Source organism: Ochotona princeps, chromosome 16 (assembly GCF_030435755.1).
Source record: "Ochotona princeps isolate mOchPri1 chromosome 16, mOchPri1.hap1, whole genome shotgun sequence".
NCBI lineage: Eukaryota > Metazoa > Chordata > Mammalia > Lagomorpha > Ochotonidae > Ochotona > Ochotona princeps.
Window position 1 is genome coordinate 4,567,648 of NC_080847.1, and position 27,679 is coordinate 4,595,326.

The 27,679-nt window shown below is 49.0% G+C and overlaps 2 protein-coding genes across 2 annotated transcripts in view; one reads left to right on the plus strand and one right to left on the minus strand.

Annotated features, from left to right (window-relative positions):
• CMC2 (C-X9-C motif containing 2) overlaps nucleotides 1-27,679 on the plus strand; it is a 331,627-nt gene that overhangs the window by 126,715 nt on the left and 177,233 nt on the right. The gene's annotated exons all lie outside the window — the stretch shown is intronic.
• Nucleotides 13,020-27,679, minus strand: part of BCO1 (beta-carotene oxygenase 1) — a 29,427-nt gene continuing 14,767 nt past the window's right edge. The window contains exons 8-11 of the mRNA XM_058674172.1: nucleotides 19,925-20,030; nucleotides 16,832-16,926; nucleotides 15,288-15,399; nucleotides 13,020-13,639 (exon numbers count right to left, since the gene is read on the minus strand). Coding sequence (XP_058530155.1) covers nucleotides 13,410-13,639; nucleotides 15,288-15,399; nucleotides 16,832-16,926; nucleotides 19,925-20,030 — 543 coding nt within the window. The 3' untranslated portion in view covers nucleotides 13,020-13,409. The remainder of the gene's footprint in view (nucleotides 13,640-15,287; nucleotides 15,400-16,831; nucleotides 16,927-19,924; nucleotides 20,031-27,679) is intronic.

Genomic DNA, 27,679 nt, shown 5'->3' on the forward strand with positions numbered 1-27,679 from the left:
TTTATCACAATGAGGCCTGGCACATAGTAAGTGCCCAGTGAATAGGAGGGTACTTTAAAAAGCTCATTAAAAAATGGAACTAAAAGGTAGGTCTATTTTTGGTGCCCCTAAAAAAACTCCCTGAAGTTTTATATGTGATCATCAATTTTTTGGAAAATGCATGTAAAACAATGATATGAATTACATTTTTTTTTTTTGCCACCAAGATAAATTCGTTTTTTGGTACCATTTTCCTTGAACATGGGGAAAGAAACAAATGTCTTGCTTAAGATTTCTTCTGCTGCCTACGTGTCATTTCCAACTGGGAGGAAGATGAATTATTCCGAGTGATCTCGCAGGACCTGCAAAGGGACCTCTGAACTGTTGATGAGGTAACAGGGCCTGCCATTGGCTGCCCCGGGAACTGCCTTCAGTCTAGGTCCTAGGCCAAAAACCTTCACTCTCCCCTACCCAGGCGCGCTGCTTAGCACTTCTCACCATCTACATTTAGTTTGACTGTTGTATATCATCTCAGATGAACTTAAAAAGTTTATTCTCCCCCTTGAATACAGGCAAATCTACTGGATGTTTGAGCTTGTTTGTTTCCTGTAGGATTTATGCCCTGTGAGTAATTTACCTGACCCTCAGACCTGTTTCAGTGTGTGTGAGGTCATCCGATTCCTTTAATTCACTGGATTTCTGAACAGCCTTCTGCAGGCCTCATGGCCACAGCCCTGGAAGCTGGACCAGGAGACAGAATATCTTTAGTTTGTGCTCTTGAAGACTGGGGTAATCCTAGCAGTTTCCATAGAGTGAGCGGCTGTGGAGACAGAATGAGATTATGCTGAGGAAGTGCCCACGTGGCCTTTGGCACTCAGCAGGTGCCCAGGAAATGCTGTACATTGACATCGTTGTTATTGTCAGGATCACCACTGCCATCGTGGGCCCTGCTCTTGGTGGCACCCTTGCCCAGCTCCCACTTGACTTTCAAGTACAAATCTAGTTTCTCCAGCTCTGCAGCCTGTGCCCCTTGATCCTCACCCTCCCGTCCTGGATCAGCCACCTCCCTTGCTGTTTGCCTCCAATGCTAGTGCTGGGCTTAGGTGAGTGGCATCTGTTCCCTTACCATATCTGATGCTTCCATTTCCCACCCCATGCTAACCCATGCTACTTCCTGCATCAGGGCTGCAATTGATTTTTTTAAAAAACATTGAAATCCATTCCTCTGTGTGTGGTTTTTCTTTCTGAAAGACACCAGATCTCTTCTTTAACCGGCAAGTTTTGAAAATAAACTTTAATACATTTATTATATCTTAAAAAGATCTAGATTGAGCTGCAGTACACACCAAGCATACTAACTGTAGTAAGTGCATTGCTCAGTGGGTTTGTCCACTTGGCTCCAGCTGTAAAATGACCATCCTTGCTAGGATGCAGGACATTTCCTGTGACGTCGAAGTCTCCCTCCGGTCAACTTCTGGTCAGAATTACCTAGAGGATCCACTGCTCTGATTTGATTTGATCTGCTTTTCTATTCTCAGACCTCTGTATTTGGCTTCTTTCACTCAATGTATTATGTGTGAAATTCTCCCCCTTTCTTATTACAGCAATAGTTATTTCTTTATACCTGTGTGTATCCCATTGTGTGACTACCCTACAATTTTAAAAAGTTCCCGAAAGGCAGAATGACACAGAGAAAAACAGAAAGACAGGCAGACAGCTTCTACCTGCTGATTCAGTCCCCCAGAGTCTGCAACAGTCCGGGACGGGCAGGCCAGGTGGAGCCAGGCTCTCCCAGGTGGGTGGCCGGGGAGCCGTCACCCGCTGCCTCCCAGGATGCACATTAGCAGGCAGCTGCGACTAGAAGCAGAGCCAGGCCTCCAACCAGGCACCGCGAGGGGCTGTAGGTGCTCCTGGCAGCGTTTTCACTGCTGCACTGATGATCTCCCCCACCACACTATCAGTCTTTCATCCATGTTCTTATTGACGGATATTTGGATGTTTCCGGTCCTTACAATAAAGCTGTGAAAAACATTCTTCATGGGCTCGGCGCGGTGGCCTAGAGGCTAACGTCCTCACCTTGAACGCACTGGGATCCCATATGGGCGCCGGTTCTAATCCTGGCAACTCCACTTCCAATCCAGCTCCCTGCTTGTGGCCTGGGAAAGCAGTCGAGGACGGCCCAAGGCTTTGGGACCCTGCACCCATGTGGGACACCCAGAAGAGGTTCCTGGTTCCTGGCTTCGGATGGGCACAGAACTGGCCGCTACGCTCACTTGGGGAGTGAATCATCGGACAGAAGAGCTTCCTCTCTATCTCCCCTCCTCTCTGTGTATCTGACTCTGTAATAAAAATAAAATAAATCTTAAAAAAAAATTCTTCAATAAATCCTTGAATGGATACATATTACATTGCTCTCCTGTTTGGCTTGAGTCAGTCCTGACAGGTTTTCCTGGTGGTTGTTGCGAACGATACTTCTGTCAGTAATGTTCAAGGACGAGCGTCCTGCAGCATCTGATCCCATGTCTTTTAGTCACACCCATTTTGGTGATGTGTACTGATAGCACATTGTTGGGTTTTTTTTTTTGTATTTTTTTTTATTGGAAAGGCAGATATACAGAGAGGAGGATAGACAGAGAGGAAGACCTTCCGTCTGATGGTTCACCCCCCAAGTGAATGCAATGACTGGAGCTGAGCCAATCCGAAGCCAGGAGCCTGGAGCTCCTCCAGGTCTCCCACACAGATGCAGGGTCCTAAGGCTTTGGGCTGTCCTCAACTGCTTTCCCAGGCCACAAGCAGGGAGCTGGATGGGAAGTGGAGCTACCGGGATTAGAACCGGCGCCCATATGGGATCCGGTGCGTTCAAGGTGAGGACTTTAGCCGCTAGGCTATGCCGCCGGGCCCTCAACCCTGTTTTTTGAAGTGTTTTTATTTTATTTGAAATGCACAGAGATGGAGAAGAAGGAAGAGAGAGAATAGACAGTGACAGAGAAAGATGTTCCCCCTGCTAGTTCACTCCCGCAAAAGCCACAGCAGCTAAGACGGGGCCTGGCTGAAGCCAGGAGCCTAAGACTCTACCTGGTGGCAGGGACCCAGATACTTGAGCAACCACCTTCTCCCTTCCAGGATCACATTAGCAGGAAGTTGAATTCAGAGCAGAGCAGCCAGGATGCGGATGCAAAATGCGGGCATCCCCAGTGGAGGCGGACGCACTGCCCTAAATGCCCAACCCCAACCCCTTCTTGAGTGCCTAACACTTTCCATGTTCTACCTAGGAAATCCTTGCAAACATGACGGCATTCATCCACACTTGCTTCCAGAAGCTTTACCTGTTTTCCCTTTCACATTTAGGTCCGTGAGTCACCCCACATATACGTGTTTTCTTAAGTGCAGCTCAAAATGCAATTCTTCAGACACTCATAAACTGAGATGTGAAATTCACTTGCGCTCTGAATCACTCACGCACTTAAAGGTTTTGAGCATGGGCACGGTGGGAGGCTAAAAGCAGCTAAGGTAAGCACTGAATTGTAGGACCTCGTTGGCTAGCAGGGGAGGTGGTAAGGCGTGCATGGACGTGATGTCTAGGAGGTACCACTGCAATGTGGCCTGATCATGCCTGCTCCGAGTCTTTAGCATCCTTCCCTGGGAATTCAGTGCCTTCAGGTGAAGGTCTACGTGCTTTGCTGTGTCTCACTCCCTGCCCCTCCCTCCCTGCCTTGTCTCCTAGTACCACCGACCCAGAGCCCTGCCACCCCGTCCCCCACCCTTTGCACAGACACCTGGAACTCCTGCACAGAATGAGCTGCTGTATCCCCTGTGTGTTATGCCTCCACTCTTCCCTCCTGCCTGGCCTCCAAATCCTGTGCTTTAGGTACCTAAAATACCCCTCTCTCTTCCGCAGCATCACTCGCTCCTGCACAGCCTCACCTGGCTCCTCTCTGTCTCGTGGTTGGTGTCGTGAAATCCACATCCAATCCTGCCTCTGTCACTTCCCAGAGCTCTGTGATGCTGGCTGGACATCGTCCACTGTCCAAGCCTCAGGCTCCCCAGGGGGAGAATGTGACGACTGCTGCTGTACTCCCTGTTGGGCTGGGCAAGTGAGATGATCCAGGCACAGTGGCCTGCTGCATTGTCAGGCACATGGCAAGTGTTCAGTAAATGTTAGTTTTAAAAACAGTCCTGCCCATGGTGCTCATGGCACTTCCGGCTAGCATGTTGGACCTTTCAGCAGACTCGGAGTTTCTTGACATCAGAGATCATTTCCTGTGTTCCCCACTTTTCACTAGTGCGCATTTGTGGAGTTCTCCCTCAGTGCAGGGAGCCTTCTGCAAGCCGAGGGGCAGGCTCTCCGAGTTATGGATTCAAAGACCAAGGCTCATGGATGTGAAAGCTTTTCCCTGCCAGCATGCTCAGCTAATTCACGGAACAGCCAGGATTGGGAATTCTTGCTTTATTGCAAGGTCTCTGGTCTCTCGTCTCTCTCCCCTTCTCCCTCCCTCCCTGGCACTGTGAGCTGGGTAAATATTTGATGAATGAATGAAACTGAAAAGCCCAGAACTTTCCCTCCCAAGTGTGTGGCAAAGGAGCCTGGGTTGGCTTCAGCTGCTACAGGTCTCAGCGTGACCCTCACATCTGATCGATCATGGCCTGAAACTCTCCGACAAAGCTGATAAACATCTATGGCAGGTGGCTGTGTTTTCAACTTTTCCCTCTTGGGAAACGGTGGTTTCAACATCAATAATTTGTACTTTGCGACTTCAAGGTGTGCTCTTTAATCAACACAATGCTGCCTTTCCAGAGAAACAGGTTGTTGCTTTTCACAAAATTTGCCCTATTTTATGAACCTTTGTGTTTGGCAGTTAATGACCTACCGTTTCTCTATAGCTCTATGGCGGGTCCTGAGCTTTGAACACAGTGTATCGAGAGTCTAAGGCATGATCCTGTCTTGCAGATTCTAGAAGGTTGGCCTCTCCAGCTCAACAGAAAATGTCTTGAGAGCAGGGACCACATTTGTTAACCACCTGAATTTCTGACTTGAGCAGAGATCACTAACAAATCTTGCCAAATTCATTAACTGTGTGCTATTTTCATGATATGAACCGAGGGCCCAGCCTTGGAAGGAAGGAAGAAAGCTCTTGTCCTCCACAGCTTCTGATCCCACTCAGGAGCTGAGACTCAAACCCAGTGAACATCTGAGTTGGAGCAATGGTGCATGCCAGAGAGCAATGCTAGGCACATGGCACATGCTTTGCCCAAGCATCACCCCCTCCCCCTTTTTCTTTACAGATTGGTGGGAAATTCTTTCAAAAAGCTTGGGTATTCCATGGCATTGCCTGAAACACGTGTGTGCCTGTTGAGGTACAGCACAGTGTTTTGACAGACTGTAACTGGTCGACTTGTCCACCTGAATGGCTGCCCTCTTGCCTGCCCTATGTAGGGCTCAGGTGGCTGGACTGCACCAACAGTGCCGCTGGCTTCCAATCCAAGCTCTGCACCCTCACTTTCTGGCTATGTGAGTTTCATGCTGGTGCCTGAGCTCTTTGAACCCCAGTTTATCTATGATTTTTTGTGATGATCAGTATTTTACATAAGTCCCATGCATGGTAGCTTTGGCACTTACTGTGAGGAGATGCATGTTTTGGGGGAGAACGGTTCACCAGATGCGAGGCAAGTGGTGTAGAAGGATACATTGAAACTAGACAGTGAGGCAGCCTGTCACCACAAAGCAAAAGACCCAGATGCTAATCTCGGGAGCCTGTGAATGCTCCCTTATTGCAGCAAAAAGGAGAATACCAACACGATCCACCCAGGATCTTGAGACAGGAAGAAAGATGTGCGGATGTGAAGAGGGAAGCTGATGGGAGAGGGTGGAGGAATGCGGAGCCACAACCCAAGGAATGAGGAAGTTGGGAAAATGCAGGAACTGACCTCTAGAGGGTGGTGACCCTGCCCGCACCTTGTTTTAATGCTCATAACACCCATTTTAAACTACTGACCTCCAGAACCCTAACAGCATACAGTGGTGCTATTCTGAAGCATGTTGAAGCCAGGGGCTAATTTGTTACCACAGCAGCAGAAATCCTTGCCCACCTGAAGTGTTCAGCACAGTGTGCCTTATCAACATGCATCCAACTGTTACTGTTTTTTGTCGAGGTCCCTGCCCTTGCTTAAAGAGGAAGTACTAAAAATGTGCAAGTCACCGTCCCTCCCACGTGACTCTCAACAGCAAAATAAAGAATGCCAGACCAGTCTAGGGCCTGTTGCTTGTCCACACCCAATGGCAGACAGAAGACAAAATCAGATCAATCAAGATTGCCTTCCAACAGCCCACAGGCTGTGCAGATCCTGAAGCCACACTCCGGCTCTCCCCACTCAGGAACAGCAATCTCCTTCACCCTGCCTGCCCTGAGACAAGCAGGATCCGGGCAATCCCACCCGCACGTGCGACTCTGAACTGAACACAGCAATGCTGGGCATACCTGAACTTCACCAGGCTCTGGCAGGGAAGACAGAGGCAGCCACTCGAATCTCCATTGGATAGCGTGCCACAGGAAGCACCGCCCATGAAAGTGTCCACCTTGGTATCCTGACCTTGAACCAAAGCTTGGCCGGGGACCCCAGAGAGTACTTCCTCACAAAAACATTTTCTGGAGAATGATGCAAAGAGAAGGGCTGCATGTTATTTTTTAACCTGGAAAATTTATCAAGACCAAAAGCTGACTTTTATACCAGGCCAACTGAATACCATAAGCCAAAGAATGGAGTGGCTCCCCTACCTCATACCACATATAAAAATTAGCTCAAAATGATCTTAGAACTAAGTAGAAGTACCTAATTGTAAGATTTGTAGGAGGAAACACAGGAGTAATCCTCTGTGTCCCTGGTTTAAGCACCGATTCCTTAGACCACCAAAAGTAGAAAAGGCACACACACACACAAAATCAGATAAACTGCATTTTATAAAAAGATTTTTAAAGATTTTTGTATCTTGGAACCATCAAAAGAGTAAAAAAAAAAAAAAAGGGCCCGGCGGCGTGGCCTAGCGGCTAACGTCCTCGCCTTGAATGCACCGGGATCCCATATGGGCGCTGGTTCTAATCCTGGCAGCTCCACTTCCCATCCAGCTCCCTGCTTGTGGCCTGGGAAAGCAGAGCAGGATGGCCCAAAGCTTTGGGACCCTGCACCCGCGTGGGAGACCCGGAAGAGGTTCCTGGTTCCCGGCATCGAATCGGCGCGCACCGGCCATTGCGGCTCACTTGGGGAGTGAATCATCGGACGGAAGATCTTCCTCTCTATTTCTCCTCCTCTCTGTATATCCGGCTTTCCAATAACAATAAAAATCTTTAAAAAAAAAAAAAAAACAGAGTAAAAAAAAAAAAAAGACCACTTTCAGAATTGGAGAAAATATTTGAAAATCATATAGTTGATAATGGATGTACATCCATATTATGTTAAAAGCTTTTGCATGGGCCCTGGGCAGTAGCTTAATGGCTAAAGTCCTCACCTTGTTCGTGCCAGGATCCCATATGGGCACCGGTTCATGTCCCGGCTACCTCGCTTCCCATCTAGCCCCTGCTTGTGTCCTGGGAAAGCAGTCGAGGATGGCCCAAAGCCTTGGGACCCTGTACCTGTGCAGCAGAAGTGAAAGAAGCTCCTGGCTTCTGGCTTTGGATCAGCTCAGCTTCGACCATTGCAGACACTTGGAGAGCGAATCAGCACACGGAAGAACCTTCTCTCTGTTCTCTTCCTCATCTCTGTATATCTGAATTTCTAATTAAAAATAAAACAAATCTTTAAAAAAAGCTTTTATACTTCAATAATGAAGACAAATACTCCAGCTTAAAAATGGCAAAGAATTTGAGCATATGTTTCTCCAATGAAGAAAATAATTACCAGAACACACATGAAAGATGCTTAGCAACATTGGTCATCAGGGAAATTCGAATCATAAACACTTTTAGAAATGATTTCCTACCCAGTAGACTAAAATTAAGAAGGCAGATAATAGCAAGTGTTTAGGACTATGTGGACACATCAAAACTCTCGTAAACTGTCAGTGGCAGCCACTTCGAAATATACTTGGGCAGTCTCTCAAAATGTTTAACCCAGAGCTACCATGTGACCTAGTAACTCCTCTTCCAGATGTACACCAAAGAGAAATTAGAATGCTTGTCTAAAAATTTGTATATGAATATTTCTAGCAGCATTACTCAGCTTAGCCAAGAAGAGGGAACCAGCCAACTGCTTACCAACGGATGACTGGGTAGGAAACATATGGTGTATTCCTTCAAGAGGTATCAGCCACAACAAGTACTGAAGTCGTATTACATGCTACAATATGGATGAACCTTGAAAACATTCTGCTAATTGAAAGAAGCCTGCCATAAAAGACCAAATCCCATGTATATGAAATGTTCCAAATAGGCAAAACCAAAGAGAGAATGGATTTGTGGTTACCTAGCTCTGAGGCCCAGCAAACAGGCGTGTGGAATGGGGCGTGATGCTAATAGGTTTAGCATTTCTTTTGGGAGTGTTTAAAAATGTTCTAAATGAACTATTGATGATAGTTGCACAACTCTCAACATACCAAAAATTGTTGAATTGTATATTTTAAACAAGTGAATTTTATATGTAAATAGGTCTTGAAAAGGAGGGATTTGAAATGTCAGCCCTTGACTGTTCTTGACTGAAGACAATGCTAGTCTCCCTTCTCACCTGGGTGCTGATGCTCTGGGGGTCCATCTGAAAGGCAGCTCTTGGCTCTGCTCCCCCCCTCCTCACTCTGCCCTCCTCTGCCTGACTCCATGTAACTGCATGACCCTTTTCTATGCTTCGACTGCCCTTTTCATCCAGCCTCCTACTACTATACTCCACATGCCAGCTACTCAGGATGTTATTTGTAAACACTGGAAACAACCTAAATATTCAAGAGGAGGATAGTAGACATTACGATGTTGTGCTCCACACAGTAAGATTCACCCACTTGAGAGAAATTAACAACCTGGAAAGATACCTACCTCATATGCTAAGTAAAAAAAAAAGTTTAAAAAGTGGTGAGTGGGTTATAAACTGACCACTAACACGTAGATGTGGACTGGGAAGAAAACTGGATAAAAATAGTGCACAGTGATCTCCAGTCTTCCTGGGGCAGTGGGACTCTGAATGTCCTTCTGTATCTTTAAGTTATCCAATTGCTCTGCAGAGAACATACATGCCACTGACAATCAGAAAATAAGTCTCTCACTCTGCCCACTGCCCTTTATTTGGGAAGTTCCCTCTGCACCTGCTTTGTTCTGTCAACTCACACCTGCTGCCAAACCCTCACCCCCAGCTGCATGATCAGCCTTGCCAGGTGCTCCCTCTGGCCAGTCAGGCAGGTCTGGAAGTCTCACCCCTCCAGAAAGCCTTTCCTGATTACCAGGCAGAACAAAGCCTTGCTCATCTCCACCCTTCCCAAACCCAGGGCCCCTTCATCTCTGTGGGTCATGACCAAGAAAACACTCACCTCTTTTTGCTGGGACTGGACCTCAAAGGATGTTTCCTGGTGTGGTTCAGGAGCTGGTGTGAGTGGCCCTGGATGATTCTATACATGAACTCTGAGTCTAAATGCCCAGAAGGAAACTGAAGCTTCGAACCGCCTGTCTCATCAGTGTTGAATGATGAAGATGGTGGTGATAACTTTTTGGCAGGTGTGTCCTGATTTACCATTCCTGGTCATTCAAAAACCACTCCAATGCTCCTGAAACAGCTTAAAAAGTGATCCAAGGACTTCACAGTCACCCTGGACCAGCAGCCTTTCCAAAGCAGTTAGCCTGACTTTAGGAACTTTGGGTGAAGAAATATTGCAACTGAAGGCTTAAAGGCACTTAGATTTTTCACAGGTTAATCTGCTCATGTACACAGCCAGTTTACTGGGACCAAATCAGAGAGATCTACGGTGGAAAAAGTTGGTGAACCAGCAAACTCTTGAGCGCCTACTGTGTGGAACTTTTTTTTTTTCCTGTGTGCAGCTTGTGTGAAATTGACACACAAGTGCCCCAATGCTTGGGAAGTGTGGGGACTTTATCAAGGCAGTAGCAAATCCAGAGTGATTTTTTTTTCCCTCTAGAAAACCCTGGTCCTCTAGAGAAGCCTGCCTCTAGGAATAATGCAACTCAGGAAATAAGATAGACTGTCTTGTTGTTCCCTCAAGAAAGGAGCATTTGTCACAATTCTTGGATATTGCAACTACTTTCCCTGGTCTGTGGATGTAGAAAACAATATGGAATAGAGTGTCCAGATAGATCAAGTATCCTGGCATCAACTTCTGGTGTGTTTGAAGCCAGCCTCCCTCATCAGTCATTGCACCTGTCATCTTAAAACAGGTCAAGAAAATGTGGACATAGTTTTCTTCCCCACAGATTAGGTCAGGTCTTGTTTGTTAACTGAATCCAGTAGAATGGTGGTAGGGAGGCAGCTTTTTACTCCACCCACTTCTCAAGTATTTAAAGTAGGTGACTGACTGTCAGTCATTTTTTTCTTTTCTTTTCTTTTTTATAAAGATTCACTTACGTTTATTGGAAAGTCAGATTTGGAGAGAGGAGAGACAGAGAAAAATACCTTTCATCTAGTGGATCACTCCCCAAGTGGCTACAACAGTCAGAGCTGAGCTGACCTCAAGCTGGAGCCAGGAGCTTCCTTCGGATCTCCCACAAGGGTGTAGGGTCCCAAAGTTTTGGGCAATCCTCTGTGCTTTCCAAGGCAACAGGTAGGGAGCTGGATGGGAAGCAGGGCAGCTGGGACACAAACTGGTGTCCCATATGGGATCCTGCTGTGTGCAAAGTGAGGATTTAGCCACTAGCTTATCACACCAAGCCCACTCTCATCAACCTTTTTCCATTCCTGCCACCCCGACGTAGGCCTGGATCATGCTTTCCCTGGGTCACTGTCACCAACATCTCCCCCAGGTCCATCCAATCAAGGCTGGGAAACTGACAGTCCTCGAGGAAGCCCTTAGGAAGTTGGTGATCTTCATTCTGCTCTTCCCCTGGGGTGTGTTTTTGTTGTGACACGTGTTTTTGTTGAATGGAGTATGTAAGTTGAGGGGGGTATGGAAACACTGCTGTTTTATTTTTTTAGAAGATTTATTTTATTTTTACTTGAAAGTCAGATATATGGAGAGGAGGGGAGACAGAAACGAAGATCTTCCATCTGATCTTCCATCCCCAAGTGGCCACAATGGCCGGCGCTGTGCTGATCCGAAGCCAGGAGCCCAGACCCTCTTCCTGGTCTTCCACATGGGTGCAGGATCCCAAGGCTTTGGGCTGTCCTTGACTGCTTTCCCAGGACACAAGCAAGGAGCTGGATGGGAAGTGGGGCTGCCGGGAACACGAACCAGTGCCCATATGGGATCCTGGTGCATGCAAGGTAAGGACTTTAGCCACTAGGCTACTGTGCTAGGCCCAACACTGCTGTCTTTGAGAGACTAGGAGGGGAGGGAAGATAGGAGAGCTCAAGGATTACAGGGCAGTGCAACCTTAACAGGGAAATATGTCTGCTGCCCTTGGAGTCCACGTGAACCGGCTTCCCTATTCTCCCAGAAGGCCTGTTAATGCTGCCTGCTAGGGGAAACCCCTGCTTCCTCAACCAGCATTCACTGAGTGCCGGCATTACACCAGCCAGTGTTACAGGTGCCAACCATGAGGTTGTGAATCAATCATGCCCAACCCTCAACAACATGGATAAACACACAACACCTGGATGAACACCCAATAAATTCTGCGGAAAAGGCCGTACTACGACTGGAAGGTAAATGTGATTGTGGTTGTGGAATGTTTGGGAACAACACGTTTAATAGCCAGTGGTTTTCAAAAGCTAAGGATGGGATCTGGGATTAGAAGGTGGCAGGTGCAGCAACAAAACAAAACAAAACAAAACAAAACAAAACATAAAACACCTGTTCTGATGTTTAGGATCTTGACCATGGTGGTGAATTCAGGAACCGACATAAAACTGTCTAGTGTACGTACACACACACACTGAAATGAGGACAAATGAAACTGCCAAATCTGAGTCAGAAGGGTAGATGGGACATGTGGAAGTCCTGGTTGCAGTGGTGTGCCATACTGGGCAGCATGATGCTGACATTTGGAGCAAAACCAGCAAAGTTTGCATGAGACCTTTCTGTGTGTTTTCTCAGGACTATATAGGTATGTGCAGTTACCCCAATAAAACACACACACACAAGTCCCTGGCCCACAGAGCCTACATTCTAATGGAAATGAAGCCTGATTTTGTGGTGGTCACAAGGCAAAGCCAAGCTCGTCCTGACTCAGGCCTGCTCCCTCTGGGGTAGTACGCACACGGCCACCAGTCACTCCTTCCCATCCCTGAGACATGTGACTTGGTGGAATTTACATTAAGTGCAGAACAAAGGTGTGAATCCCAGCTACCCTGACACCCCCTTCCTCCACCCCCCAACTTGTGTACGTAGGAATGGTCCGACCTGCCTCTGGTTATTTTAACCGCACTCCAAACATCTGTGATAAAGGGGAACCTTATATGTTCACAGGGCCCCCAGTAAGTGTGTGGAGCCCTGCTGGGTTCATATCCAACTCTCCCCTTCCCCTGATCCACAGCACTTCCTGTATCAAAAACTATCAGCCAACTGTTTCTCTGTCCTGAACACCTGGTCTACCCTGACAGTGCCCATGAGTGTAGTATTTCCTCCACACACGGGCCCGAGCCAGCCTTGCTGCTCTACTTCTGCTCATGCCAGTCCTGGCTCCTGACTCCATCCTAGACTCTAGTCCCCAGCCATGCGTAGCGAGGTCAATGTCCAGCACTGTAACCTGGCCCTGCAAGGGAGGCCCTGGGTCAGGCTGCCCCACTGACTGTGCAGAGGCATCTAGAGGCTATCCATAGGGAGAAGCCATGGAAAAATAAAGAGATTTTAAAGTTTTTATTATTTTCCAGTATGGTAGGTCTTGTATGGAATGATCACAAAGAAGCATATCCTCCTGGTCATGTGATTCACTGACAGTCAGAACTCCCACAGCGACAACTCAGTCTGTTCGAAAGGAGGACAGGAGGCAGAGAGGGGATAAGAGGGAGGGAGACAGGTGCATGTCTTAGTCTTCCCTAACGTGTGATCTGTTGCTTAGTCTAATCACAAACATAGTGTGATTTAGTACAACATCTGATTCATGGTCCAAGTGTTTATCCTAAGGAAATGGCCTTTCTTAGAGGTGCTGGAGCTAATCAGTAAACAATTGACTTTAAATAGGGTTTTCATGGCTGAAATGCGGGAAGAATCTGACACACTCTGTCTCCAAACCTGCATGGAAGCATCCAGAAAAAGCCAAGCAGGGACCTCCCCTCTGAACAGGTATCAGCCTGGAGTCCTGCGGGTCCTGTGGCCTGAGTCACCCGCCAGCGCCCACATGCCAACGCCATCAAGTCTCGGGGCCCTCCCGGCGATCTGGATCCCTGTGCTGCTCCCCCTGGGAGGGTGCCTGCTGCCTCGCAACCCAGTCTGTGTCCGGGATGAATACCCCATGGAGGTCCAAGTGAATCTCCACGTCAACCGAGGCGCGAGCCAGTTCCGTAAAGCTTTTGGCATCCAGAATAAGGAGAAAAGGAGGCTTTTGGGGATCAGTGGAGACGATGGCAGATAAGATAACTCCTTTGGGAGAAACAAAAAGAGATACTTCATGAAGTGCACCTGGGAACCTCCTCCAGCTGGGGGCAGGGGTCACACTTTCCAGCTGTGTCTCACAATCCTCTTTAGATTTTAGGCATCTGAGGCTACTTCCCCACTACCTAAACACTTGCAGAGAGTTAACTTTGGGGGTGACACTGAGGCCAACAGGTGTCACTGCACTCACATGGCACACCATGAGCCCAACCCATCCCTTCTGCACTCAGCAGCACTGACAACCTATGCTTTCCCATTTGCAAGCTGGGACCACTTCAGCACTCACTCTCAAGGGACAGTGGGTGGAAGGCAACAGTGCACAGGCACTCGCAGGCAAACACCCAGGGGCAGCACACATGACTGACCTGGATTCAAACTCTTCCTCTGCACAACCTGGGCGTGTGAACTTGGGGAGGCTATCTCCCTCTTTGAGCCACCCCTTGGTAAAACAAAGATGCCACTCCCTGCCCTCTGAGAGAATGTACAGGGAGCACCTGTCCAGCCGGAAGAAGCTGCCAATACCTCCAACCTGGGGGACGCTGGCAACACCGGGTCCCTGACCTGGTGTGCCACGCCACAATCAGGAGTAAGACAAGGACCAGATGGAAAATCACTCCCTCCTCACCTAAGGGAAGAGGCTGGCAGGCTCAGTGGGACAGCCCATCCTTCCCTGCAGGTGTGGGTGTCCCCACCCACGATTCTTGCCACCTTCCTTGGCATGCCCAGCGCATGGGTGGGGGCATTTCTAAGACCAAGGCAGAATCTAAGAACGGAAAAGACTACCTGCTCACATGGAAACCTCAAAAAGGAGATGGGCCAAAAACAAAAATAAAAAACAAAACAAAACAACAAGGAGGATATTTCTCAGAGCCCCACGAACAATTTATACACTTTTACATGGAAACTTGAACCACAGCCATCATCATAGATTTAAAAGCGAGATTCTGCACCAGCAGATACACCCAGCAGAAAGGACATGGGCTCTGCCCACACAGAGGTCTCGCTTCAGTCCTTGGCTCTTGGGTGGTCTCCCCTAAGCCACTGCAATGTCCTGCTTGACATGAGGGTCTTTGTTGAGCTGGGGCCTAACTACATAGTCTCTACAGTGTGATCTGAAGGAGGGTACTTGGGCCATGAGGTGTCAGCCATGTGGACAGCCATGTGGCTGAGCCCTGGGAGAGAGAGGCTGTGCAGACTCGTGCTTGGGAAACTTCCCTGACTGGCAGTGTCAGCACACGCTGTCGCATGCAGTCAGCAGGAGACACTGGAGCTGTCCTTGGCTCATCTGCTCCCTCCTGGACCCTGTCCCATTCACCTCTTCCCTTAGGTGACTGTAACCCATAAACTCTTGGCTGCAATCACCCATAACCACAGGAAACAGTGTGATCAGTGAATCCTGTTCACGAATGACTCAACCTGAAGGTGGTCTTGGGGACCCATGACCTTGGAGTTGGTGTCAGATATGCTATGGTCCTGGGGACTCCTAAGCCTGTAACTCAGACTCAGACACACATGGATGGCACAGCGTTCTCAGCTGTCGGAACTGGGACTCAGCTGCCTGGAGCGACATCTGGGTCTGACATGTGCTCAGAGAACAGTTGTCACATGCAGTGAGAGGCAGCCTGCTCAGTCTTACCGTCATCTTCATCCTTCGCCTTTGGGGCAGGCACAAACAGGGGCTCTGCCGGCCAGCAGCCCTCCTCCTCCCATTTTAAGGATGACTTCGTGAGAATGTCATATTTTAGAATCTGCAGACAGAAGAGAAATTTGTAGGCATGGCTTGTTTGAGAGCAGGCTTTTTCCCTCTGTAAATAAGGAGGCATCAAGACCACCAGAAAAAGATCAAGTTCCCCAGATGTAGAGTTTTTAAAATGTTTGTTTACTTATTTGGAAAAGAGAGGAGAAAAATAGAGAAATATTGCATCAATTAATTTACTTTTTAAATGTCTGCAGCAGCTAGGAACTCCACCTGAGCCTCCCACAAGGGTGGCAGGGACCCAAGGCCTCCCAGGGTGTTCATTAGTAGGAAGGTGGACTGCAAGCGGAGGTGGAACTTGAACCTGGGTACTCCCAAATGGAATGAGGCATCCCAAACAGGGGCTGAATCTGTTTCCCCAAAACAGCCTCCCTCAAGCTTAGACATTTGAAGTCTTCTCCAGTCATCACAGCAGAGCTAGAAGAATCAGACTTTCCTCCTCTAACTTCAAATATGAACCATTATATAGCTGGTACTGTGGGACAGTCTTTTTAAATGGTAAAAATCCTAACGTTGGCACTGACTTAAAACTGCATCTGCATTGTCAATTAATACAATCCACGCAGACACTAAAAGCATAACACAATTTCTGTGTTGCTTCAATAAGTACAAGTCCCCAAACCAGTCATTACCCTCACAGGCCTATTTCCCTTGATGGCATGGGATTGGAGGGGAGTGGCTTGGGCTGTGGTGTGTTTTGGGGGGAAACCCTAACTTTTTGGCTTTGCATGTCTCTGTCCTTTTTTGTTGTTGTTGTTTAAATGTTTTTCATATCAAGCACTTAGCCTAGTGGTTAAGATGTCTGTTTAGGGGTACACACTCAACTCCTGCTCCTAACTCCAGCTTGCTGTTCATGCAGATCCTGGGAGGCAGAGTTGTAGGCTCAAATACGTGGGTCCCTGCCGCCCAACATGAGTGACGTGGCGTGAGAAGCCTGCACCCAGTTTTGGCTTGGCCCAACTCCAGGTGTGGCAGGAATCTGGGGAGTACACCAGCAGAAAGGAGTTGTCTCTCCCTTGCTCACACTCACAAAATCAAATAAGTATAAATTTTCCATTTTATTATTTAAAAATAAAGCTGGTCAAGAAAAGCAGAGTCTGCCATCCCTCGGCCAAAACACAGGACGGCTTTGACAAATAGAAGCTTTAAAAACAAAACCAGCCCTCCTGGTTTCAGCTATGCCCTCTTGTGTACGAGGGGGTGCAGGGTCTGGGATGTCCCTGCACTCAGGTCCTGTTGCATTGTGGCACTCAGCTGGTGTCAGCACACGGGTATGAGAATGGACAGCAGCTGGTAAATTGCAGCCCTGAGCTGTACTGTGTTCAGCATAGCTTCCTTCCTCGGAGGGTCCCTCACAACTTCAAGTGCATCTTGTTCCAAGTTGGCTTTGCTCTCCTGGCCTCAAAGCCTATGGGGCTCCATACCTTGGTTGGGATTGGGCTCCACTGCACATTGGCAGCATAGATGTATCGGTACGGCTTCCCGTTGTGGGCATAATTGATTCGAGGCAGCTCTAAGCCTGGGGAGAAACAAGATGGCTGTTGAGGCCTTGCTGGGCTTCCTTCCCACAAAAGCAATTCCCTAGCAGAGACCCCCACACTTGATTCCCACCCTGGACCGCATCAAAGGCGGTCGAAGGCAGGGGAGGGAACCCCTAATAATTACATCGGGAGAGTCAGGATCCAGAGACCCAGATTTCGAGATGCATAAACAGCCCTCATTATCCAAGATAGAAATCAGAGAATTGCTTGATTAAAATCAGAGGCTACTGCAATTTTTGAAAAACTTAAAAAAAAAAAAGCCAGCACTAATGTATGTGGGAGTGAAGCGAAACTTTGGACGTCATGCGAAGGACTGCCAAGGGGCAACAGTGATTTGCATCTGGGAAATTCTCAACTAATAAGGAAAAATAATGCTTAGTGTGTGGGCATACTATCACTATTATTGGTAACATGATAAATATTGCAGGGTTAAGGGGAAAAGGTTGGAGCCAAGGACAAGCCACACTTCATTAGAAACCAGAAGCGCTTCTGAAGCCGTGTTGGGATAACGGCTGCTTTCCTATGATGAGTTCTGAGGTTTCTCATTATGTATCTTTTTCTCTGTGCTTATTACATCCATAACAAAAATATCACATCCTTCTACCCCCATCCATGTAAAGATAATATGGCTTCATGGGCGGCTGGTGTCTTAAACAGAATTTTTAAGTCTGGATACTGAACTAAATGCGTGCTCTCCTCCCCTCTTAGGGAATATTCCAGGTAATACAGCCAATTGCTAGTGAGGATTGAAGGTTTGAGAACAAATGCAACAGAGGAAGAAATGCTGACCACAGGAAGGCTCAGGGGAAGGACTCCAGGGTGTGAGTGGTCACTGGTTGCCCTCCAGGGTGAATGGAGGTGATGTTGAGATGGGAGGGACTGCCCAATCCCACGTGTGAGTAATACAGAACCTCCCGAAGAGCAGGTCAGAGGCAATGTGAGAAAGGGGCCGCTCACCGTGCCACGAAGAACAAGGTGCCCACAGCTGGCCTCAGAGCAGTCTACAATGCTCCCAGGCCCCTCTCAAAGCTGACTGGGCTCCCTGTGTCCCTGCAAATGGTCACCCCTGGGCAGGCAGGGGTTCACTGAAGTCTGACTGCCTCTGCAGAGTCTCTGTCACTCTCGAAGGGGCTTCAGCATGTGGGAAAAAGCTCAAGTTGAAGTACACTAACGGAGAGCAGCAGCTTTGCAACATTCTAGATGCTATGGTGTGCTCGGCCAAAGTGTAAATGCAGAGCCTGGGGGCTGTGGAGTCAGAGGGATCCGGGTGCTGATCCCAGCTCCGGGCCCACCTTGCGGCTCTCCGCTTTGCCATCTGCAGCCTGTCCTGGCACCTGTCCCTACAATGGTACCATTTGCTAGATCCCACCACTGGCCAGGCCTAGGCTAAAGCCTGGATGCCTGTGAGCGCCTTGAATGTCAGCAATAACAGCAAACCCTTGGGGAGGTGAAATGGTAGGATATCTGAGAAGTAGTGGTGAGGGCCTGGCACAGAAGCACCTGTGAAGACAAGACAGGACGGCTGTTCCCAAGGGGGGGCTGGGGCACAGTGGAAGAATTAGGAGCAACTATCTTTGCTTAGATGTTTCAGTATCATACAACATTGCCACATTAAACAATGGTAACGACAATAGAAAAATAATGTCTCTACCCTAATCAACTAAATAAGATTACTTAAAAATAATAATAAAAAAAAAATGTCTCAAGTCACCAGATCTTCCCCAGATGGGCTAGGGAAGCGGGCAGGGAGGCAAGGCCTTAAGAGCTGGGGGACAAGTCTACACTTGCATGTTCACTTCCACACAGACCAAGGCAGAGATGCGACACAGCTGGATGCATGGGCTACTGTTCATACAAGTGGCTCCTCTTGGCAAACCTGAGGTCACTCTAGGAGAGTCTCCAGGAGAGTTAGCCTTCCAGATGCCTGGCCCCAGTCTGGGGCAGGATTTAAACTCAGCCATATTCTGAGTTTAAATCCACTCTGCCACGTCTAGCAGTGTGCTTGAGCGTGCCTGCTCAGTTAGTAATTTTATGTTTGATTGATTAGTTGATTGGTTGAGAGAACATGAACTCCCATTGGCTGGCTCACCTCCCAAATGCCCACAACAACTGAGACTGGGCCTGGCCAAAGCAGGGAACCAATCCAGATCTCCCATGTGGGCAGCGTGGATCCAAACACTTGAGCTGACGCCTCTGCCCCCATGCTCTGCATGAATTGGAAGCTGGAGTCAGCAGCAGAGTCAGGACTCAAAGCTAGGCACTTGGACATAGAATGTGGACATCCCAAACAGCACCCTGACTATGAGGCCAAACCCTCACCCCAACTCTGCCCTTGGAAGTCCAGGCACTGCACCCTCCGTGCCACATCTGTCTCGTCTTAGGTGCTGCTGAGACTCCCCAGAAACACCATCCCTGCTCTAATGGCCTTACTTTTGGAGCAGGGGCACCTGTTACTGGATATTAGCAACATCTGGAGACATTTTTGGGTTGTTGTAATTCAGGGTAGGGTTCGTCCCCTGCATCCAGTGGGTGAAGGAGATCAGGGATGCCGCTCAACATGCTACAGACCCAGAGTCAAGCATGAGTCATTCAGGGACATATTGACGCTCAGGTTGACAAGCACTGCTCCTGTATGGAGTGGCTGTCTTGAGGCTCCTCTTCTCCATGCAACTCTGTCTCTCTCAGGTCCCCTTTGTAAGGTGGCACCCACAACACCTATTCTGCAGGTACTGAGACGGTGCAGACACACAAACGCGACTGCTTTACTCTGCTCAGCAAGCCAGTGGTCAGGAAGTCACAGCATCTGTGGAAGGCCCCCATGGCTGTGGTTTAAGACATAGGAAAGAGGAATGTCCCCCGCATGGGAGCATGGCAGGAGCTTCTGCTTTTCATCTGTGACAGGTTTGACAAGGAGAGGCCCTGGGGTCTCCACAGCAAGGAGCCCCTCCCTACAGGCACGTCAGAGATGCACTTTACCTTCATAAAGCAATTCTGGCTGGCAGTAGACTTGGTCATCTTTCCCCTTCAGGGCTGTTGCCGTAGTGGATGTCAGTTTGATTAAATTGGAGCCCACTTCTGCATTCTGAAAAGAATCAACAACAAACAAAAAGAACTTGTTGTCCAGAGTAAAGCCATGTACAGTTTAAAACTGCATTAATGTATGTTGTCATGCTTGGCCTCAAAGGCCAGAGGAAGTAGCTGTTTTATCATTGTTAATTTTTTAAAATCAGGACTGGCAGGTTGCAGTGGCTGCCTCAGCATCATGAAGCTGGTGGGCGGCAGGAGCCAGGCTCTTAGAGCCATGGCTTGCTGCTCTCACTTTGTGCAGCTTTCACCTCCCAGGGAAAATTGCTGTGCTTCTGAGAGTCGCTTCTTAGTTAAACATGGGATGATTCACCTGTAAAAGGTTGCATCAGCCATGAAGAGGCTGTTTATAAAGAGTTTACAATGATAGAAGAAATGCTTATGATATAACAGTGGCGGGGGGAAGCATACAGATAAATTTCACAGGCAGTCTGAACTGAGCCACATTAAAAATGACATTGAAATGAAAGAAGAGGCTGCTTCAAAAGTTCATGGCAAATGGAATTAAAAAGATGAGTTTATTTTGTTGCAAAATGTCTCTGAAGTCCAAGCCTGTGATGGGTCTTCAGAAAGCTCACAGCAAGCATATGTTGTGAGATCTTGCACACAGCGGGACTGTGGAGTCTTTAATTTCTTTTCTTGTGTTTCAGTTATTTCTCTAATGAAAAGGTATAATTGCTGAAATGACAATAAAGAGGTCATACTGGGCCTGGGTCACCTGGCCTGGGTCCTAGGGCCCCGCCTGCTAAAACTCGTCCTCATTGGAAAAGACAGAACAGTGGACGGCAGGCCTGGATACACATGGAGGATATGGCAGTCCATTGGAGCCTACAGAGACATCTGCTACCATAGCAGAGGAAGTAGAACAGAGCAAATTGGACAACTACTCCAGCCAAATGATGACAGCAAACATTTTAGTAAATGGAGACATTAAGGTAGACTATGTCAGCCAATGGATATCAAAAATGTTTCCTCATCCTTGGATTGGCGAGATCGACAGCATTTCAGAACTACTGAATCCACCTGGGCAGTACCTTCAGAGTGAGTATCACATTAGGACCCTGGGTAAGTATCAGGTAGCCATTCTCCATCCCCAGATACTGGGGCAGTTGGGAGGCTGGGTGTGGCTTCTCCCCTTATCTTACCCCATCCTCCAGATACAGGAAGAAGAAACAAAGATCACATCCACTTCTCCCTAACCCTCTATCCTTCCCACCCTGATCAACTCTCACTCTAACCATGGGCTACCCTGAAGTTCTGCTGCCTTTTTTGCATAATGTGGATAATGATGGAGGTATGCCTTTCCCAGCATTCCAGCAGAGTGAAAGAGACCATCCACACCAACAGCTTATGGAGAGTGGCTGGTTAATAGGAAGTGCTAGAAACATGTGAACTGCTTTGGTGGATGATATCGTCTTTGTTATCCAGTCCCCCACACTCCGATCCCCATCCATGGGAGATGGATAATGCCCACAGGAATGCCAGAAACCACCGACAATAACTGCATTGACAAGCACTGATAACCACATTCCTAGGTGACGGCAGCAGGCAGGTAGCACGCAGTGTGGCTGCACAGAGGAGGCTCTTGCACTGTGCAGGGAGATGCGCTTTTACATCATGCTGCTCAGACAGCATGTGATATAACACCCACGGAGGTTCCCCCTGAATAATTTTGGACCATGGATGGTTGAAAGTAACTGAAGCTGCAGGTAAGGAGAACTGTTGTATTATTTTTAGCAATGCCATTAGGATTCTAGTAATTATTACATGGCAGCCATGCTAAGAGGGTGGGTGAAACCCTAGAAGATACTGAGGGACAAAATCATAGAAGATCATGATTAAGGTTGATTTCTCATTTGCGTCTTCCTCTTCAAAATCTTCAAAATGGCTTTTCTCATTTGACCCAGGCTATTTGAATCATCACAACTTTCTGCTGGGAAGGGGTAAAGTTTATCACCTCCATGCAGTCCAAGGAAGGAATTCTTAGAGATCTGCTTTAGTCCAGGCCCTCAGTTGATACAGAGGAGACAGAGGCCTCAGAGAGAGAAGGTGACTTGCCCAAAGCCAGACAGAGAGAAGCAGTGCCTGGGGCCAGCCCCACACAATGCAATTCCCCTGTCCAGAAGCAAGAGGCCAAAGCTGGTGAGAGGCTCTCAGGGGCTCCATGCCAGCAAGCCTCAGCTCATGCTATGCCTAACACCTCAATCTAAATCTGCATGGTCTCTCAGGCATTTGTCCTGGTCTGCAATTATTCCCTTTGCAAAGCTGTTTCCCTTTCTTAGGCCTGTCTTCCCCACAAAATCAGGGGTCAGATTTTGCTCAGCCAGCCCATGGCATACAGCACCAGCAAAGAGAGAATGAAAGAATGCGTGACCCCATGAGCGTCTCCACTGAGCATCAGGGGGCCCAACACACGTTCAGCAGGTTGGGAGTGAGGGGCAGAGGAGATGAGGAGCACCGATGGAGCCTCCCAGTCCTCAGGACATCCCAGGAACGGAAGCTCCAACACCTGCACCTGCACGGCGCCTGCCTGCAGTCAGCTGGAGGCCTTCCTACTGCTTTGCTGGGCCTGCCCAGGCCTTGATGCCAGTGTCTACAGCCTGAAAGTGGTCAGACTGGTTGAGGGAGACGCCCAAATGTTTCCACACCTAGCAGCCACCACCATGACTCGGCTGCTTGCATAGGCCAAGGTGTACACCTTTGGGAATAAATCACTTTGCAGTCAGGATTCAACAAGACACTGCAGGCTGCTAAGGCAATGGCTTAGGGATGTGGTACACCCAGAGCCTCAGCCTGGATATACAGTCTGACAGTGGGTGTGGCTGGGCCTGCTCCCCCATCCTTCACTGGCCTGGTGCTGAGCGTAAGTCATATTGCTTTGCCCTGCACCTGAGTATTATGGCTAGGATTCAATTCAATAATGGCTATGAACGTCCCCAGGCCAGGGCTGGCTAGACTCACCCTCATCCCTGGGAGGAAGAACAACTTGTGACCAACCTCAGCTCAAACACCACACAGACAATTCTTCTAGGCTGGGCGGGTTACTGTGTCATTTGTGGCTATGAGGATAACAAATATTTCTGAGGGTAGGGATGTGGGTTAGCAAAGCATCTACTGGGCCCTCGGATGTGTGGGACCCAGGATGAGAGCACAGCTAGAGGTTCACCAACAAGATGTTATCAATACAACCTTGCCAAGCAAAGAGGCAGACTGTCCTCTCCCCAGCTGTTCCAACACATAGACCTTGGCAATGCTGGGGGAACCCCAGGGCCCAACAGGGTAACACCAGCCATAGGTTCCTGTTCGAATCTTTTAACTGAGAATAAAAAAAATAGAAAATTCAGTTCCTTGGCTGAAGCGCTCATCAGCGCACATTGGCAGCGGTGACCACAGTGGACAGAGGTTCTGTCCCAGCAACAAAGCCTGCATAGTGCACAAAGGTAGTCAGGAAGCAGGAGTGAACATGAAATCTCAGGACACCTTGGGAGTGAGGTGCAATAGGATAGTGTGGTGGCAGCCCCTGTCTTCCTCCCCAGCCCACTCCAGGCTCCATCCCCAACTCTAGGGATCTTCCAGCCCACACAGCCTAGTTTCCAGCCAGCCCTGGCTGCTGCCTGGACCTGGAGTGGGCACTCCAGTGGCTCAGTCTGATCCTGGGAGGGCAGAAGCAGATGTCAAAGCAGGATTGGGGTTCAAGGTATGCGAGTGTATTTGGAGTGGGGCATGTTTCTGGTTGGGCAGAAGTGTAGGCTCTGGGGACTGTCACTTACATAGGATAGGCTGTACTAGAGACAGAAAGGGCACAGCAAGGGCTCCTGCATGCCCAGCTCAGGGCAGGGGCCCTCTCTCTCCAGGGTCTGAGAGTAGAACAGGCATGGAACACAGGGCCTGACACACTGTGTGCTCTTGATAAGCTGTAGCTTCTCAAATGAGCACATCTTTAATTTTGCATTTGGAGACAAAGCCCAAACCTACTGATGCAGGCACTGAAGTCCAAGGTGAGCCCTCTCCTGGCCCCAGGCTCTAAGGCAGCCCCAATGCCCTTCAGGATGAGGGCAGCAGCTGTCCCCCACTGCCTGCACATTTCCTGTCTTCCAGCCACACCTGCTCCCCTGCCAAGCCCCGCCCTAGACACTGTCAGCTCTACAAAAACAGGCCCGGTGCTGCCCTGCCTGTCCGTGACCCCAGCTGGCCCAGAGACCATGGAATCTGGGGCAGTCTGGGTCCTCAAATCCAATTCACTGCTGCCTGTTCTACTGGATGACTCTTACTGGGCACAGGAGGACTTTGTGCCCATGATTGATTAATTTGAAGGTCAGTTATAGAGAGAGACAAAGATCTTCATCTGCTGGTTCATTGCCCAGTTGACTACAATGCCCAGCACTGAGCCAGGCCAAAGTCAGAAGCCAGGAGCTTCATTCAGGTCTCCCACATAGGTGTAGAGGTCCAAGCACTGGGACCATCCTTCACTGCTTTCCCCAGGCCATTAGCAGGGAGCTGGATCAGCAATGGAGCAGCCAGGACATGAGTAGGTACCCATATGCAGCTTTCGCTGCTTTGACACAGCACTGGCTCTTTTTGTGCCATTTTAGAGACTCTGCTTCACCCTCTTCATTCATGATATTTGAGAGCTTAACAAGTGTCCTCCAGTACGGGGGATAGAGCTACAAGACAAAGAGAATCGTGCCTTCCAGGGTACTGAACCCTTGTAGTGCTTCACTCTACAGAGACAGGCAAAGCAAGAGCATGCATTCATCCCAGGGGAGCAAGGAGAGCTGAGCAAGACCCTGCTAGACCCACAGGTACTGAGATGCAGGCCACCCCAGCAGAGGGCACCGCAGGTGCAGCTCTGGTTGGAGCCAGAGTCATGGCTTCGCATATGAACTGTTTTGCCTGCCTTTGCAGGTGCAGCAACTTGAAAGTGAAGACGACACATTTAAGGACCCATAAACAGCCATCAAACAGTGTGGTCAGCCCGGGGCTTGCTGACCTCTGCTATTTCACAGCCACACACAACATGCACGGCAGCTTTTATAAATACACACGCTAACCTTTTTCGCGTGGCCCCATGGAAGCCATCTGCCTCTTGAAGCGGTGAAGGTGATACAATCTCGTGGTGTGCAGGCCAAAGGAGGCAGCAGGCTCCACCCTGCACGATACTGCACAGGGCTGACATCAGCCTTGGGAATGTTCCCCTGCTTCCTCCTGCACCGCAATGCCTCCTGGGTAAGGGCAGCAGGGCCTGAGCCTTGTGTGTGGCCACATAGAGAGAAAGTGAGCCCATTTTCTCTCTCCATCTTTCTGAACGGCCAAGGAGACGGTTTTGGATGCCACAAAGACTTTATTTTCATCAAGGGTTGCGTCTTGGCCAGTAACAACCCCTAACCTCAAGCTGAAGACACCTGCTATTCCTCATCTGATTGTCACACTCAGCTTCTCTGTGCAGCCAGCAGGGTTGCTGTCTCCTAAGTAGACACACTTCCTCTTGCCTGCGTCTAGGGATCAGTGAGTAGCTGGCAGCACAGAGGTGGATCTGGAAGTGTTAAGCAGGGGTGGTCTGAGACACGGCCAACAGTGAGGCAGCTGAGGAGGTGCTGCGGACACAGCAGAGCAGCCAGCTGCACAGCAGACGAACCTGGGGTGCTGCTCGCTGCTGGGAATCTAGCCAAACCCTGCTCCATGGACAAGGAGGGGGGACACTGTTCCGGGGAATGTTCTACAGGCCTATAGAACTTGGGGTTCCATCCAGGACAGCAGCAGCCTTTTCATCCACTGTGAGCACTAGGATCTCACATGGGCACCGGTTCATGTTCCAGATGCTCCACTTCCAATCCAGCTCCCCGTTTATGGCCTGGGAAAAGCAATGGCGGACGGCCCAGATCCTTGGGGGACTAGGAAGAAGCTCCTGCCTCCTGACTTTGCATCAGCTCAGCTCCAGCTGTTGTGGCCATTTGGGCAGTGAGTCAGTGGATGAAACATCTTTCTGTTTCTTCTTCACTCTGTAAATTTGCCTTTCCAATAAAAATAAATAAATCTTGAAACAAAACAAAACAAAAACCCCCTGCAGATTTAAAGATGGCTCCCAGCTTGGTTGTGCCTCGTAGGGCTGTGTGACCTGTGGCATGCTCCGTACTCTCTCCGAACTGCCAACCTTTGATCTCTAAGATGAGGTTACTCTAGGGACCTCTCCCACAGGTGGCTGCGATCATGAAAGTGAGGTAAGGAAAGGAAAATGCTTAGCAAAGTACCTGGCACATGGAGTTCAGTTGGTAAATGTGGGCTATCAAAACGTAATTGAATTAAATTTGGTTTCATTTAAATTAATTAAAGCATGAAGTCAGTAGCATCTGGAGCCTCCCATGGAGCCCTGAGCCTCAGCAGAGCTTCCACCCTGACCACACGGAGGACCACACAGCTGCTTGGAATCAGGAGACCACGGTGCAGACAGTGACGGGTTCCTGCCACAGGCTGCTAGGAGGGCACTTAAAAAGAGGCTGGTGAAGAATGCAGCCTGTCAGGGAGAGACATGCAGTCAATATATGGGGCAGAACAGTGGAACCCAAAATACTGAGCATCCAGTCAGCATCACAGAGACTCACTACAGTGCCAAGTGACCTCCCAAACATGATGGAAGCTACAAAATTGCCTCCCAAGGCCTTTCAGGAATGTGGCAGAGCGTGGACGTGAAAGACACTGTATTTATGTTTGAAAAGTTGCATGTGTTCACTTGAAAGGCAGAGACTGAGTGAGGGAGAGCAAGCACTCCGTTCCACTGGCTTACTTTCCAAATGCCCCAGGTCAGGGCTGAAGCCAGGACTCCGTCGGGGATGGGGTGGCGGTCGCCGGCTCACTTGGGCTATCACAGCGCCTCCCAGGGTCTTTATGAGCAATAAGCTGGAGTCAGGGGCCAGGGGTGGGGGCTGAACCCGGGGACCCTGGTGTTGGATGTGAGCCTCTTAGCTGCTAGGTTAAACGTCTCTCCCAATAAGTTTGGTTAATGCAAAAAGCTTTGACACCCAGGCATAGTTTTCTCGTTAGAACATTTTACACAAGAATTACTGACGCAGAAGGTGCAGGCAGGCAAATCCTCTGGGGCAGAATGCAGACTTGGAGTTGTCTGGGTGGTGCTGGGGGAGCCGGGCAGTGGAGAGACAGTGAGAGGCGGGGCTAAGGGGTGTGCAATTCTTGTTTTGACTGAAGAAAATGTCCTACAGTTGTTGTGGAGGGGCATTTGGCCCAGCAGTTAAGACGCTGCCAGGGATCCCATGTCATGCCATGGGGCATGGGTTTGAGTCCTAGCTCTGCTTCTGAGTCTAGCTTCCCACTAATGCACCCTTGGGAGGCAGTAGGGAGGGCTCAAGTGCTTGGGTCTCTGCTACCTTGCTCCTATGTGGAGGTCCCAACTTGTGGCTTACTGCCAGATCCCAGCTTTTGTGGGATTTGGCAGATGGAACTGATAATTTTTAAAAATATGACTGATTGTGGTGACAGCTGCACAGCTCTGGGAATTTCACTTGGTCCCTTGTGTTCACTTTCTAAAGATGCTGCTACTTATCTAGATCACTTCTGGAAGCATCATGAAGGACAGGCTTGTCATTAAGCATGTGTCACTCTGTTTTCACTGTCAATCAAGTAAGCGACTGTGTG